Source organism: Bubalus bubalis, chromosome 8 (genome assembly GCF_019923935.1).
Source record: "Bubalus bubalis isolate 160015118507 breed Murrah chromosome 8, NDDB_SH_1, whole genome shotgun sequence".
In the NCBI taxonomy this organism is placed as follows: domain Eukaryota; kingdom Metazoa; phylum Chordata; class Mammalia; order Artiodactyla; family Bovidae; genus Bubalus; species Bubalus bubalis.
The window spans coordinates 56,207,918-56,225,066 of record NC_059164.1 but is presented as its reverse complement, the minus strand read 5'-3'; the positions used below and the strand labels follow the sequence as shown (position 1 = coordinate 56,225,066).

The following is a 17,149-nucleotide window of genomic DNA, read 5'->3' as shown; positions in this document are numbered from 1 at the left end:
GCACTTTACAGAGATATGTCATTAGTGACTTAATTTGCTGGCTCGGGGACTGCTCTGATTTTTGAGGCTGACTCCGGAAGGTGAACGAGTGCCTTGCTGTTAGCCCCCATCCCCCTAGCTGAGGAAGTCACAATTAATCCGCTCTTCTTCCTCGGCTGTGTTGCACAGACCCATGCTAATTGGCTATTAACTGCTATGCATATGTTGGTTTCTCATTTTCCATGTGACCTTGCAGCAGAGCACACTCCATTATGCACTGGGTCGCAAATTTTCAGTAGCATCTGAGTCACCCATGAGCAACAGATGAGCTGACTGAATGAGCTTGCTAAGGCAGACACAAAGTGGGACCGAGGATCCATCTGGGAAGGTGCTTACTTTCCTCACATTGAACAAGTAGCCTAATTGGCCACTTTGTTTCAGGTAGCACAGGGATTGCCTCCCTGACTCACTGAATGACACCAAAAGTCATTAAACAGGAGTCCCTACCTTGCTCAGATTCTGCTGTTAAATCCTACAAGAAAACAGTTTGTGAAGAATGTATTAGAAATAACTGTCTTCCATCTATCCCCTAAAGACAAGATCAGTCCTGACCATTAAAGGTCTGCACATCTGCCTTCCACAGGGACACAGGGGCGGCTGGAGGAAATGAAGCCAGAACACACTGTTACACATTCCACGACTGCCGCAGACGCTGGCTTCATACCCACCTTTCTCAGGAGCAGAAAGATTGGGGTCACTGCGTGGCAAGGCTCCATCTCCAATGTGATTAAACAGCAGCCTCTGGAAAGGCACAAGAATCTATTTTTATGAGATCTTCTAGAAAACGAGATGATTATTTTATTACCAAATGGTGTATGCTAGTGCTCAGTCATGTCCGACTCTCTGCGACCCTCTGGACCCACCAGGCTCTTCTGTTCATGGAATTTTCCAGGCAAGAATGCTGGAGTGTGTTACCATTCCCTACTCCAGGGAGTCTTCCCAACCCAGGGATCTAACCCTCAGCTCTTGTGTCTCCTGCATTGGCAGGTGGGTTCTTTACTTCTAGTGACACCTGGGAAGTCCTTACTGAACCTTTTGTTTTTAAAAAATGTTTCATATGCCAAAATAAGCCATATAAAACATTACTGGCTTAACATTGTTGATGATTGGCTTATCATTACTGAATTATTGTTCAATAATGACTCAATTATATTTAAGGGAAAAAAAGGAGAAGACCCTTAGGTGTTAAACAGTGTTTCTAAATGGTGTTTTAAAAGTCGATGCTGCTAAGTCACTTCAGTCGTGTCCGACGCTGTGCGACCCCATAGATGGCAGACCACCAGGCTCCCCCGTCCCTGGGATTCTCCAGGCAAGAACACTGGAGTGGGTTGCCATTTCCTTCTCCAATGCATGAAAGTGAAAAGTGAAAGGGAAGTTGCTCAGTCGTGTCCAACTCTTAGCGACCCCATGGACTGCGGCCCAGCAGGCTCCTCTGTCCATGGGATTTTCCAGGCAAGAGTACTGGAGTGGGGTGCCATTGCCTTCTCCGTTAAAAGTCTATATAGGATTTCAAATATTGGGTTGGCCAAAAAGTTCATTTGGGTTTTTCCATACCATCCTCAAATGAACTTTTTGGCCAACCCAATACAACTGGCAAATAAATTTTTCTAACAAAATATGGAAAAAATAAACAATAAGTAGCAGTTAAGCTACAGTGCTCTTTATAAATACAAATGCTAGACTGGCAATATAAAATGTAAGTAAGAAAGAAGAAATATTAGCTCAAAAAATCTCTAGTCAATGAACTTTACATTTTAAATCCTAGATTAGGTTAAAACATATGAAATGGTTATAGTATGTTGCAATTTTTAACCCACAAAAATGCCAGTTTTACATAGTTCTACCTAATATATTAAACAAAAGGCACCAAGTCCTCAAAAGTAGATACACCAGAGGAATGTGTATTATGGAAATTTTGGCAACACACACTGCTTCAAATTTTACCAAAAGCAGAAAACTTGAGAGGCTAATGAGGAAGTCTTTCAGAGTCCCCCACGCTGGTGACCTGCTCTCCAGGAGCAGAGGGAACAAACTGAAAGTCGTGACAAGGGGAAATTAAACCAGTCAGGTGGTTCAGGAAAATGCACTCGGGTACAGTTTCTACAACACGTCAGTGCTGTGCGGATGGGGTATCCTGGAACTTTTGGGAAGATCACACAATCAGCAAAGAGAAACCAATCCAGACAAATCCCCCTCATTCTCATCCATTTCCAGATGCAACTACAGCCTTCTGCCAGGATGGTGTGAAAAAACAGAAAATGAGCTGGAGGATAAATAACGATTATTCTCTGCTCCTGAGTTATCCACAAATAATCAATAAAATGCAGGGCTCCATAGGCATCTTTACCTTTGAAACCCCGCCTCAAAGTGCTTAAAGGGCCGAGAGGGTCAAAACGTTGGCCCTGTAGTCGCTGAGGCTGAGAGAGATCACTGCAGAGCAGGTCTGAGTTGGGTGGAGAGGGCTGCGGGGAGGCCCCAGGGTTTAGCCACTCCCTCCTCAGTGCATTTAAGAACAGCAGATGCAAAAAGACACGCTCTTCACTCTTGGATACCTCGGTAAGCCATCCGTGGCAGCCATGCTTCTCCTCAAGGATCTTTGGCTAATGTAAGAAGTTCCTTCAAATTTCTGCTACAGACACAGGCAAGCAGACCCAGGTGGTGCCAGTGGTAAAGAACCTGCCTGCCAATGCAGGAGGCGTAAGAGATACGAGTTCAAACCCTGGGTTGGGAAGATCCCCTGGAGGAGGGCATGGTAACCCACTCCAGTATTCTTCTTGCCTAGAGAATCCCACAGACAGAGGAGCCTGGTGGGCTCCTGTCCATGGGATCACAAAGAATCAGACATGACTGAAGCGACCTAACATGAAGTACAAGGAGTTCCTCCAAATTTCTGCTACAGACACATGCAGACAGACACCCCCACCCCTAACTCATTCACCCATGACCTCTCTTAATGTTCAAGTGGCAGCAACAAAATAGATAGAAGTGGGAAAAATCATTTCCCAATTCTCTCTCAGCTTTACTGCTCAGGCAACCACCAGGTATCCACGTCAGATTTGACAGTTCACACAGAAATTCCTAACAACAGGCTTGGGGCCGAGGTGGACTTCATCCAGCTGGACTTGTCAACACGGCCCATCTGGTGGTCTCTGGCAGCTACCATGACTTTCTGCAGCCCTGTAAGTAACATCCAGACTTTTCCTTGTTTCCTAGAATTTCCATCCCACAAACACTACCTGAGAAGGTTCTACAGGTGTCGGATAGATGGCACTGCATGGCCGCTCTCTTGGGGACAGGCAAGAGTTTTCTCTGGAATGTTTGTGTTTGTCAGACAACAAAGGAGAAGCTGAGAAGAGATGGAAAGAGAGGCTCGTCAGGGTGGGGGTGAGCTGGGATCATTTGGAGGAGAAAGCCTGAGCCTACGGGAGGCTGGAAGGTCCTCTGGGCACCCTCAGTCACCCCACACCTTGGCACTGACCTCTGGCACTCGAGGGAGCAGAACTTGTCACATTAGGCGAGGCGGAGTGAGTAGAACTCAAGCTTGAGGTAGATGGACTTGGCTGGAAAACACAAGAGCTGTTATCAGACAGGGCTTAAAGGCTGCAGACTACACTGATACATTTGAAACAAAATCACTTTTTTTTTTTTTTCAAAGTAGCAAAAAAAAAAAAAAAAAAAAAAGCCCATTAAGAATTACGGAAAAATCTCACTAACTCAGACCAGTAAGGATGCCTGTCTGAATTAATTTTAAAAACTGAGATTTTTTGACACCTGCCAAAGGAATGCCTTTGTGTTCAATTCAGCTCCATACAGCCTATGACTAAAGACCAGTCAGCAGCGGCTCCCTGACTAAAAGCACGAGCAGAAAGGCTCCCAGCCTCCGGCAGGTAAACAGGTGAGTGCCTCTAAACGGCAGAGAACATGCCTGTGCTTTTTCTCCAACGTATGTTCAACGCGTGAATTTGGCAATATGTATTATGCCCCCTTTCCAAAGACAGAGGTGAGGAAAATTTCAGCTGAGTCTTACCGAGTGATTATCGATGTCCTATTAGCTGTATCTAAACACAAATTTTTGTTGCAAGAGTTACACTGACATTTAAATCCCTAAAAACCTCTATTTTTCTTTAGTAAACAGTTTTTTATCATGGGAAATTTCCAACATATGCCTAAGTAGAGAAATCTTAGAATGGGCCCCTAAACCATATCTTCTTAAAGAAAAGAACAAAACACTTAGCAACGCTAAGAGGTAGCTGGTCGGTGGTGACAAGCTCCAGGACACCCGACTGAAGACCTGACTCAGAGGCAGAGCTCCAAGTTCCCCTCGTAGGGCCTGGCCAGGCTTGCCCACCGCTGGCTCAGGTCTTCCTCGAGTGGCCGGGGCAGCTTTGAGAGAATCAGCTTTGCAGACTCCAGGGACCAATAAAGCAATACAGGTGTGTAAAGGTTTGTCCTTAGGTCAAATTCTCGCTCGTAGGTCTGTTCCTAAGCACAGCAGAGTGAATGGAAACACTCATGATTGAGACAGAAAGGGAATAAACAGGACCAGACAAAAAGAAAACAGCTGATCAAGTACCTGCATGTTAAAGACTTCATCAGAGCTTTCTGATTGCCCTGTAATATTGCTTACTTCAGCAGACGCTTGTGAGGACAATGAGGAGGAAGAGTATCGGTTGACAGCTGGGTAACTTAATGGGCTGTTTTCAGGGAGAAAAAGACATGGTCGTTAACTCAGTCTCTACATTGCACTTTATCACATGCTGGCATGGTATAAAAACCAAAGGGAAAAAAATATATATACATCCCATTTTGTCGCCTCCCATTTGCCTCAATGTGATCAAACGTCTGAGTTTATTTCTCATGCTGTTGCTGTTTTACCAGTGGCAGATGTCTGCAGCTGCCTCTAGGGTTACTTATTTCATTAAGAAACCGCGTATTTGACAAATTGTGCCATAAAGAACGAGAGAATCGTTCCGGATCATCTTGTGGGAATGCCAAATTGTCAGATAATTCAGAATATGACTTACCTGCGTCGAGGAATTACCCTGGTACCATCTGGGCTCATGGAAGCAGGTGCTGAGTTTCTACACACACGAGGGCTTCCATTAGGAAAATGGACTGGACTGGCTTGTATACAAGCGGAGAATTCCTAAACAGGTAGTAAAGAAAATATTTCAGAATTGTAATGGTAAGGGCAGAATCACTCAAGAGGTGCTATGCTATACTAGTGCATTCTGATGGTCATAAAACCTTTATATAGGCGCTTAGGAATGTAAGTCATTAAGCCTTCCCTCATTTACTTTTTTGTTTTCATGAAAGTTAAGTGTGGCAAACCGAAGTCAGTGCAATTTTAATATTTGAGGGCTCTCGGGTAAAATTTTGGTGCAGTTTGGCAGACACACCAAAAGATGTCACTGTTGTATATTTCATGGTCCCTCTAACAAAAAGCAAATGGTAGAGGTCAGACTGCCCCCTGGTGGACCCTTTATGTACATACCTGGATCCCCAAGCTGGACTTCATCACAAAGAACTGGTCGACCAGCTTCTTGTGAAGAGGTCTCATATCCTGAGGCACAAACTTCTCGTGCACAGCCAAGCCAAATTCCAAAATCTGTGCCTTGAGAGTAACAGAAGGAAAAAAATCCACATCAGTGAGTACCGCCTTAAGTGCCTGCTGGGGATTCAAGCATGGTGCCCTGCATTTTGCATACATTACTGTTAACCTCCCCATCTGACAAGATAGGAGCAATCCTTAGTTTACTGCGGAGGACACTGAGGATCAGAAAATTCTGCATGCGCAGATGTAGCAAATGGACTTGTGGACACAGTTGGGGCAGGAGAGGATGGGATGGGTTGAGAGGGTAGCATTGACATACATTATAATGCCCTGTGTAAACAGCTAGCTAGTGGGGAGTGCTCTATAACACAGGGAGCTCAGCTCAGTGCTCTGTAATGACCTAGAGGGCTGGGAGGGAGAATCAAGAGGGAGGGGACATATGTGCACATATGGCAGATTCACGCTGCTGTAACTAACACAACACTGTAAAGCAATTAAACATAATTTTAAAAAAGAAAAAAAAATTCGGCATGTACTAAAGGACAAATGGGAATCTGAACTTAAGTCTGATTCCGAGTTAACTGTCCTACTACCCCAAGTTTCTTTCCCATGTATTTTCAATCCATAACAACAACCATATTAAACAGTTAAGCGTCCCTTTGGCCCCTTCCTGCACTTCTCAGGAGGGGGCAAAGGATGGGGGCTCCCTGTTAGTAGGGTCAGATGGTTCTCCCCTTAGTGATAAAGAACCTGCCAGCCAATGCAGGAGATATAAGAGACACAGGTTCAATCCCTGGCTCGGGACGATCCCCTGGAGGAGGGCATGGCAATCCACTCCAGTATTCTTGCCTGGAGAATCCCATGGACAGAGGAGCCAGTCGGACATGACTGAAGTGACTTAGCATGCACCACGTGGCACTCCCCAAGAGACCTCTTTTCTGGATGGCACTCTCGGCCATGTTCCCCTTCTCTGTCCCATGGGTTCCTCTGTCCCTACCCCTCCCTCTCTCAGATTTTCAGAACCTGTCAGGGAGGAAGGAACAAATGAGAGGGTATTCTGTAACAGTTGCTATGCTGCTTGTTTTTGTTAAAAAATATTATTCTTGTTCACTTATTATAATGCAAAAAAGAACAGTTCCTATTTTCAAAAAAGGTTTCCTGCTCTGAGAACCTAAACCGAGATGAATGTAAACATTCACATTTCCTTTGTACAGCTAGGTCAAAAGTGCTTAATTCCTTTGATGGGAGTAGCAGACATCTTTTACATTTAAAAAAATGCCCCACGCTACAGTGGTCAAAGGGACAAATTTCAGAGGCTGAGAGGAAAACAAATCACACATCACTACTAGACGGTCCTTTATCTTTAAAGCCCATGATGGTTCAAGTTTGAAAGCTTCAGGCCAGACATGAGTGGCTCGGCGGGAGTGAGAGCATCCAGTACCTTCCTAAGGGTCAGAATTGTGACAACTTTGCCTGTAATATTTGCATAAGGATAAAAACACCTTGAAATAAATGTCAAGTGAAGGATGTCTGAGGCACAAAGGGCAAGCCCGGTCTCTGTGGGGAGGGAAGAAGGATGGATTTGAGTCTAAGGGCAGAGCCCTCGGTCCTCTGCATCTTGGACACTGGCTGCGAAGGGCCCGGCCTTTTGTCCAGGTAATGCTGCAGGTTGGATTCTCCTGGAGGTAGGCTTCGGCATGGACATTGGGATGTTTGTTGGGGAGTATCCCTGGGATCACTGCCTGTAGGAGGGAGGGGCAGAGCGGGACTTGACCAAAAAGGAAACCGAACCTGCATGGCATCCTGAAAGCCTTTGCTGACCCCAAGGCAGCTCTGGATCTTGAATGATCTGTCACGGTTGCACTGTGTGTGCAACTGGCCAGGCTGGGCCTCTCCTTCCCGGTTACTGGATGCAGGTCATCCAGGAAGGTAGGGATATTAGGCTAGGTGACACTCTGCAGCAGAGGCAATGCTGGAGGATCTGAGAGGCTAAGGTGTCTTCCAGCAGGTCCTTTCTGGAAGGAGCCCTGGGGCTGTGCACCTCCAAGTCTACTAGACAGATCTCTGAACCACTTCCCAGAGGATCATCCCTCTCCAGCCCTGCAAAGACATGTAACTCGCCCAAGGTCACAAGGCTATAATGTGCACGACTTGATAGGATCTAATGCTTCCTAGGCCACAGCTCTTTCCACAGGGTCCCATGATGCAGACAAAAAACAAAGCTTCCTCAATCTTTTTCTTGAGAGACTTCTTCAGTCAGTTCAGTCACTCAGTTGTGTCTGACTCTTTGTGACCCCATGAACTGCAGGACGCCAGGCCTCCCTGTCCATCACCAACTCCCAGAGCCTACTCAAACTCATGTCCCTTGAGTTGGTGATGCCATCCAATCATCTCATCCTTTGTCGTCCCCTTCTCCTCCTGCCTTTAATCTTTCCCAGCATCAGGGTCTTTTCAAATGAGTCAGTCTGGACTGATTTTCTTTTGGATGAACTGGTTGGATCTCCTTGCAGTCCAAGGGACTCTCAAGAGTCTTCTTCAACACCACAGTTCAAAAGCTCAGCTTTCTTTATAGTCCAACTCTCACATCCATACATGACTACTGGAAAAACCATAGCTTTGACTATATAGACCTATGCCAGCAAAGTAATGTCTCTGTTTTTTAATATGCTGTCTAGGTTGGTCATAGCTTTTCTTCCAAGGAGTAAATGTCTTTTCATTTCATGGCTGAAGTCACCATCTGCAGTGACTTTCAAGCCCAAGAAAATAAAGTCTGCCACTATTTCCATTGTTTCCCCATCTATTTGCCATGAAGTGATGGGACCAGATGCCATGATCTTCATTTTCTGAATGTTGAGCTTTAAGCCGACTTTTTCACTCTCCTCTTTCACTTTCATCAAGAGGCTCTTTAATTCTTCTTCACTTTCTGCCATAAGGGTGGTATCATCTGCATATCTGAGGTTATTGATATTTCTCCCAGCTTGTGCTTCATCCAGCCTGGCATTTAGCATGATGTACTTTGCATATAAGTTAAATAAGCAGGGTGACAATATACAACCTTGACTTACTGCTTTTCCTATTTGGAACCAGTCTGTTCCATGTCCAGTTCTAACTGTTGCTTCTTCACCTGCATACAGATTTCTCAAGAGGCAGATCAGGTGGTCTGATATTCTGATCTGTTTAAAAATTTTCCACAGTTTGTTGTGATCCACATAGTCAAAGGCTTTGGCATGGTCAATAAAGCAGAAGTAGATATTTTTCTGGATCAGATCAGTCGCTCAGTCATGTCTGACTCTGTGACCCCCATGAATCGCAGCACGCCAGGCCTCCCTGCCCATCACTAACTCCCGGAGTTCACTGAGACTCACGTCCATTAAGTCAGTGATGCCATCCAGCCATCTCATCCTCTGTCGTCCCCTTCTCCTCCTGCCCCCAATCCCTCCCAGTATCAGAGTCTTTTCCAATGAGTCAACTCTTCGCATGAGGTGGCCAAAGTACTGGAGTTTCAGCTTCAGCATCATTCCTTCCAAAGAAATCCCAGGGCTGATCTCCTTCAGAATGGACTGGTTGGATCTCCTTGCAGTCCAAGGGACTCTCAAGAGTGTTCTTCAACACCACAGTTCAAAAGCATCAATTCTTCAGCTTTTTCTGGAACTCTTTTGCTTTTTCGATAATCCAACGGATGTTGGCAATTTGATCTCTGGTTCCTCTGCCTTTTCTAAATCCAGCTTGAACATCTGGAAGTTCACATTCATGTATTGTTGAAGCCTGTCTTGGAGAATTTTGAGCATTACTTTACTAATGTGTGAGATGAGTGCAATTGTGTGGTAGTTTGAGCATTCTTTAGCATTGCCTTTCTTAGGGATTGGAATGAAAACTGATCTTTTCCAGTCCTGTGGCCACTGCTGAGTTTTCCAAATTTGCTGGAATATTGAGAGGCTTTCTAACCCTTTTGATTTTAACTTGAGGGAAAGAGTTCAGTCAGACTGAATACAGCAGGTAAGAATCCTGGGGTGAGACAAACCATTCACAAGAGAATTAAAAATCAACAAAGGCTAAAGGCATTCCATAATCCTAAGTACTTGATGACCTAAGATGCTCACTTCATTTCAAGCATCTACATCAACCCTAGGGCCACAATGAGGATTTAACTTTTCCTCTATTTCCTTGCAGGTCAGCTTCAAGTAATCCCTCTTTTCCAGAAGCTGTCCAACTGACTCTTCCACCCACGGTCCTGGTCCACGGCCACTTCTCTCCCTTCAGTATCAATTTTGTGGACTAAGCCTACAGAGCATAAAATACGGACTAAAACCAGATACAGCCTCATCATTTCCTAGTCCATGCTTTGTTTCCTAGAACATACTTTATTAATTTGGCATCATCAAATGGAAAGAAATGCTTCTGTCACATTTTATCATATGTATTCCATTTTTCATAGATATAAAATGTTTCCTATTCATTTCCTATTGAACCCAGCCTCTCCACCATAATATCTCCCATAATGTATCTCATGTTTGAAAATGGTTTTCAAACCATTTTCAGGCCAGGAGCTATCAACAGGGGAAGAGAAAGCAACAGATTATTTACCCTAGTTCTTCATATTTGATGGAACCAAAGAAATAAAAGCCAACTGTGCTTCTGTAGAATTGAAGATGATGAGACTGTATCTAGTTCTGTCTATGTCATATGATCTACAGGCTTTGTCTACACAGTGTGATACTGTTTTAAAGCAAAGGGTATTATTGATTGCCCACTTCCTTAGTCTAACATTTAAGTACGAATCTCATTCATTCATTTACTGAATCATTCATGTTAAGTTGGCCTGAACTTATATGATCCCAAAATCTTGAGTGAAAAGTTGGCATCAAGTCTTTGGGGACAGAGCATTCAAAGAATGTTCCAAGGGGTGACATGTTTGCTATAAGGGGCTGCCATAGTCTATTAATTTTTTTGTTCCCCCCACTCCTACCCCACATCTAGGTGGGAAGAAAAAGTAGAAATTAGCAAGTCAGGATATATCACAACTGAATCTGTAACCGGTGACTGCTAGATCACTGACATATGGGGCTGGCCAAAAAAGGTTTTTTGACACAGCTTATGGAACAATACGGACAAACATTTTGGCCAACCCAGAGAAAACCATGTAGATGGGACCCTGGGCAGGCAAGCACATGTGTGCATGGAAGAGGGAGAAGACTTCTGCCCCCCTTACCTGCTCAAGCATCAGCTCTCTTAACCGTGCAATTTTCTCTCCATCTTCAGGGTGACTTAAGATATATTCTTTGACAAAGAATGCCTGGTAAGAAGAAGGAAAGTTTACTTCAAGAGGGTTACAAAGGAAGTAGAAGACACACTTATTATTTCTAAGGCTTCTTTAAAGAAATGACTCCATTATCCACCACTTTTGGGGGTTGGATGGAATGATTCAAAGTATGGCAGCTGGTCAGAGGGAATATAAGGAGGTGATTGTTAACAGGAAATCAGAGATTGCATGAACTTTGTATCTTTGGTAAAACAGATAGCAAATCTAAATCCATAAGCTTTTATGACATCATGTTGTTGTTCAGTCGCTCAGTCGTGTCTGACTCTCTGTGACTCCATGGAATGCAGCACGCCAGGCCTCCCTGTCCTTCACTGTCTCCCAGACTTTGCCCAAGTTGTGCTAAAGAATGTTCAAACTACCGGACAATTGAGCTCACTTCCCATGCTAGTAAGGTTATGTTCAAAATCCTTCAAGCTAAGTTTCAGCAGTACTTGAATCAAGAACCTCCAGATTTACAAGCTGGGTTTAACAAAGGAAGAGAAACCAGAGATCAGATTGCCAACATTTGTTGGATCATAGAGAAAGCAAGGGAATTCCAGAAAAACATCTGCTTATGACATGCTATCTTAAAATAAATTGCCTAAAGACTCAGAATGATCAAATAAGATTAGATTCTTTTATGTCCAAGAATCACTCTTTACTCAGGGAAATGGGTTTAGGTAGCCATTTATTAAACAATTGTGATATCTTCACTACTTTTATTCAAGAAAACACACACACACACACTTTTAACCTCAAAATATCACCTTCTGGGAAACACAGTCAGTGTGCATCCCCAGTGATTATACATTTGCTCTATTAAGCAAAGAAATCTGGTTGTATTGATTGTAGCCCTATGTCAGCAGGCTGATGTATGTGCATATCTTGATAAAAGACTTCTGAAAACTTAAGAAATCACAAATGTAAACTTTCACACAACAATACCAAATCCTTACCTCTTGATACCTGGAAACTCCACCATTAACCGCAGCATCTATAACTCCATTCAGGCACATGGTTAGGGGATTAATATTCTGCATCTGTCTTGTCTGACACTGACTAATCAGAGTCTTCAGCTGCTGATTCTTATTCTCCAGCACTTCAATGGCATTTTCCAGAGGACTCATTTCTACCTGAGAACAAATGAGCATAAATATATATTGGATTTTGTGACATTGAAGAAGAAAGACAAAGTAGATAATCCACATTCTGAATTATCTGTGCTCCCCTCAATATCTCTACCAGGGGCCATCAGTATAGAACAGACAAGGATATAGAAGACAAATAAGCTGTTTGTAAGCCCTGGGAAGAGAAGGTGATTATATTCACTGTCTGAAATGTGGTTCGAATAATCAGCAATCACCGATTATACATTAGCACTAAAACAGTTAATTTAATCCTTGAAACAAAATTCAAGCCTATGTATTTTACAATTTATTTTTTATTTTCTTTTGAAGGCTAAATATTCAAGGACCCTTCATATTCTTAGCATCTTTCTAGATACTTAATGCAAAGTACCACAGGAGATAACAAATGCATTTACAGATCCTCTGATGTCAAGGAGATTTCAGCCCAGTTGGGAAGATGGGACATATGCCTATATGGACCCCACATGCATACATAACAGCACCATAAGGTGGCACAGGATGGCACACAGTTGTGAGTTATAGAAAATAAGATAATCAGATATGCCGCAGGATCTATTTGTTCCAGGAGAGCCAAATAGAGTCATAGCGACTTTTCCATTCTGAGTTTTAATGGGAGACTCATTGTGAAAATGATGATACTGCTCTTCAAAGGTACAGCACTGTGACTGATACTGACATTGACATGCTCTTTGAAGAGAAGGTCTGCCAAGCTCTCATCTGTATAATAATCTAAGCTTAAGGATTATTAAGGAAGGGAAATTATTATCGGTTAAGGAAATAGTTTCTAAAGGTCACCTGAATCATCTTAAACCAACACTGAAAAGTACTAGAATGATTTGACTATGTCAAAATTCAGAATGTACATTTATCAAAAGACATTATGTAAGAGGACAGATAAACCAGAAAGTAGGAGAAGATATTTGTAACATGTAAAAATCATCAGTCTATGTCCAGAATATATAAAGAACTCTTATAAGCCATTTAGAGAAAGGCAAACAGCCCACTTAAATATGGACAAAAAACAAGCCATTTTATGAAGGAAGAAACCCAAATGACCAATAGACATAAGAAAAGTGTCAAACTGCATTTTTGATCTAAGAAGTGAAAACTAACAGCACACTGATATACTACTAAGCACTCAGCAGAACGGCAAAATAAGTATGACAGTAGCAAATGAAGTGAGAATGTGAGGAACTGAGTCTCTTAACTCCTGCTGTTGAATGTTCAAATCGGTTTCATCACTTTGGGATTATTTATTAAAGATGAAGATATCTATATATTTTGTGAGCCAGAAATTCTACTCCTAGGCATATATCTGAGGAGAAGTGGAGTAGAAGATCTGTATACATGTGTACTAGGAAACATGTACAAAATATTCATACTCATCTCCAAAACCTGTACATTCATCAAAAAAAGAATGCATAAACGTATGGAGGTATACAATGGAATAGTACACAACAGTGAAAACAAGTCACGTGTAATAACGTGGACTAATCTTGTAAATAATACTGACAGATGCAGTTATGCTAGAATATATACAGAATCACATTATTCCACAGGTGTACTTCTTTTTATTGTACTTTGCTGTACTGTGCTTCACAGATACTGTGTTTTTCATAAACTGAAACCCTCCATTGAGTCAGTCTATTGGGATCATTTTTTTCAACAGCATTTGCTCACTTCATGCTCTGTGCCACACTTTGTTAATTCTCACAATATTTTACACTTTTTCATTACTGTATTTGTCATGGTGATCTGTGATCAGTGGTCTTTGATGTTACTATTATAACTGATGTGGCATTTTTTTAGGAATAAAGTTCACATTCTTGAAGGTATACACTTTTTTAAGACAACGCTATTACATACTTAATACACTATAGTATAATGTGAACATCACTTTTACATACACTGGGACATCAACTAATCCGTGTGACTTGCTTTATTGTGGTAGTCTGAAGCTGAACTTGCACCATCTCCAGGATATGCCTTATAAAGTTTTAAACCACGTAAACTAAACTGACTTGTTTAAAGAGACATATATAGGTAATAAACAAAGCAAGAGAATGGGCACCATAAAAGCTATGATATGGGAGGGAGCGGTACACGAGGCCAGCAGGGTGCTACTGCCAATATGCCGTTTCTGAGCGGCGGTAAACAGGGTTTTATTTTCCAATTATTTATGACATTAAACTTTGAGATTACAAACGCTAACTCACAAAGAAGTCTGAGAGTTCTGATGAACTGAAAGTTAAAAAGTCAACAAAACCTCTTGGAAACAGAAAGTAGAACAGTGGTTGCCAGATGCTGGGGGATGGGGGAAAAGGGAAATGGCTGTTCAATGGATATTGCACAACAATGTGCATATAGTTAATACCACTGTATTATACATTTAAAAACAGTTATGATGGTGACTTGTATGTATTTTTGATCACAATTTTTAAAAAATTCATGCTTACCCTTTAAATGTTAGTAATATGAAGACATTTTACAAGTAAGCAAAATAAAATACAGTAAATACAGACAAACAATAACCTAGGAAAATACTTCCAACATATATTTCAGATGAATTATCAATATATCTCAAATACTGATGAAAACTATACAAAGAATATAATCAGTGCATTCACCAAAAAGTGAGTTAATATACGAAACATACCATCTTCACCAGCACTCAACAAATGCCAAAAAAAGCCAACCCTACTGTGACCACTTTTGGCCTAATATCTGGAAATTTTAAAATAATATACAGCACTCTGTGTTGAGAATGGTTATTCCCAAGAACAGTTATCTCCTCCAGACAGGGCATAAATTGATACATGCCATTGCTGATCCATGAGTCACTATTACTGATTATATGTTGCTGAAATTATTCTAAGGTGACGGTTAAAGAAGTGCATAAAGAATACTGCGTAGAAATGTTTATCAATAAATTATTTTCCATTGGTCCCAGATTGTGATCTTTAATTACTATCCACCACTGTAAAGAATCAGGAATCATAGGAGAAATGGTCGCTTTCAGGTCTGGGGCAAGATTGCACAAGTGAGTCTGGACTACCCAGACAGCAAGGAAGGCTTGTTAAAGCAGCTGGGCTGGCCGGCTGTCAATTCACTCTCCTTACTGGAGGGATGTCCTTGGGGAACAGGAAAGAAAGCAGGTGACTGAAACTTCAATATAGACTAACTTGTCAATTAAAGCTTCAATATAGACTAAGAGGAAGAGATGGTATCTATGGAATGCCCCTAGCAGAAGTCCCCAGCTACAAGATTGCTTACAGTAAATAAACCCAGAGTCCCTCAGGCATGCTTCACTAGAGAATGTCCCAGAGCAGTTTGACAACTCTCTGGAGTATAAATTGGAATGTTTCACAATTTAAATTTTATGATTCAAATGTGCCCTCTGTATGAGGAACTCTGTGAACTTCCCTTAGAGACTATGTCTCCAGATCTGAATTATTAGTGATACGGGAAAGAAGGACATGGAGGACAAAACTTGAGGTCTCAGATATCTCGCTGCTTCACCCCAGCCTCTTAACTGCCTAAAAGTTGTCAGTAAAGTTTGATGCTGATTCCTATGCTTGATTTGACAACTGGCCTGTGTATTACTTCAGTGACAAAGACAACTTGGATACTGTCAAAAGGACTGAAGAGCCAACCTGAAAATGCTTTCAATGGGCAAAATGGAACAATGTGAAAAGTAATGAGTAATAATTGCAGTGGATTGAAACAAAACAAATATGTTTAAATCCATGATGCTAAACAAAACTATCAAAATAAAACCCTCTTTGGTCACATTTATAGGGTGTTGTAAGTACTCTTGCCTGGAGAATCCCATGGACGGAGGAGCCTGGTAGGCTGTAGTCCATGGGGTCGCTAAGAGTTGGACACGACTGAGCGGCTTCACTTTCACTTTTCACTTTCCTTCATTGGAGAAGGAAATGGCCTCCCACTCCAGTGTTCTTGCCTAGAGAATCCGGGGGATGGGGGAGCCTGGTGGGCTGCTGTCTATGGGTTCGCACAGAGTCGGACATGAGTGAAGTGACTTAGAAGTAGTAGTAGTGGGTGTTAAGTCGCTTCAGTCATGTCCAACTCTCTATGACCCTAAGGACTGTAGCCCACCAGGTTCCTCTGTCCACGGGATTCTCCAAGCAAGAATACTGGAGCGGGTTGCCATGCCCTCCTCCAGGGGATCTTCCTGATCCAGGGATTGAATCCACATCTCTTATGTCCTCTGCATTGACAAGCAGGTTCTTAACCACTGGTGCCACCTGGGAAGCCCTTATAGGGTGTTAGGAAACCAAATTATTATTTTGAAAATTGGTAAATCAAAGGAAAGAAAAAAGTATTAGACTTCCTTTCCCATACCTTAGGGTAATCAGATTGTCGATGAAGGGATATTTCTCTTTATAGAAGTATTCTAATCAATAAATGAAAGAATGATAAAATATCACCCTTTTGTAACCTCTACTAGATTCCTGGACAGGGGCAATGATCAGTGCTGCTTGCCAACCACAGCATATAACACCTGAGAAGTAGTCTTGCAAAAAATAAAAAACAAAAAAACATTTTATTAAGCTTTTAGATCTAGCTGTCAATTTACCAAAAAATATAGGAACAAAGAAACATTAAGTGATCTCACTGATTCATAGTCTGCAAAATCCAGACTCAAGGAAACACTTCAGGATAAACAACCTGATTTCTTCAACAAAAGAGCTGCAAGGAAAAAATAATTTGGGGGAACCTATAGATCAAATGAGATCTAGGAGGTATTTCAACCAATGTGAATATGTGGCCCTTATCTGGGTCCAGGTTCAAAAAACAAATGACAAAAACAAACAAAAACCTATAAAATTAGAGAATTGTGAATAAATTGGATATTTTATGGTCAAGGAATTACTGTTAAAATTTTTAGATGGAAAATGTAAAGACAATAATGGTACTGTGTTTATGTTTCTGATAAATACACAGACTGAAATATTCTTATATAGTGTCTAGGACTGATTTCCAAACAATCCAGTGTAAAAGGGAATGGAGGGAGTTGTAGACACAAAATCGGCCTTTTTGATAACTGTTGAAGTAAAATAATGGGTAACTAGGTTTATTATATCTTGT

General features: G+C 41.9%; 1 protein-coding gene and 1 long non-coding RNA gene across 5 annotated transcripts in view; one reads left to right on the top strand and one right to left on the bottom strand.

The window, feature by feature from the left end:
• DOCK4 (dedicator of cytokinesis 4) overlaps window positions 1-17,149 on the bottom strand; it is a 474,663-nt gene that overhangs the window by 9,341 nt on the left and 448,173 nt on the right. For 3 of the 4 annotated variants that reach the window (XM_045166401.1, XM_045166404.1, XM_045166402.1), the window contains exons 42-49: window positions 11,849-12,025; window positions 10,803-10,886; window positions 5,534-5,653; window positions 5,064-5,185; window positions 4,613-4,733; window positions 3,518-3,599; window positions 3,276-3,385; window positions 708-780 (exon numbers count right to left, since the gene is read on the bottom strand). In XM_045166401.1, the coding sequence (XP_045022336.1) occupies window positions 708-780; window positions 3,276-3,385; window positions 3,518-3,599; window positions 4,613-4,733; window positions 5,064-5,185; window positions 5,534-5,653; window positions 10,803-10,886; window positions 11,849-12,025 (889 nt within the window). The remainder of the gene's footprint in view (window positions 1-707; window positions 781-3,275; window positions 3,386-3,517; window positions 3,600-4,612; window positions 4,734-5,063; window positions 5,186-5,533; window positions 5,654-10,802; window positions 10,887-11,848; window positions 12,026-17,149) is intronic. The other variant, XM_045166403.1, reaches the window with a different exon arrangement.
• Window positions 3,082-9,899, top strand: LOC123334721. The gene is made up of 3 exons (XR_006552783.2): window positions 3,082-3,218; window positions 3,843-3,934; window positions 9,764-9,899. It is a non-coding gene; the product is annotated as an uncharacterized LOC123334721 (long non-coding RNA).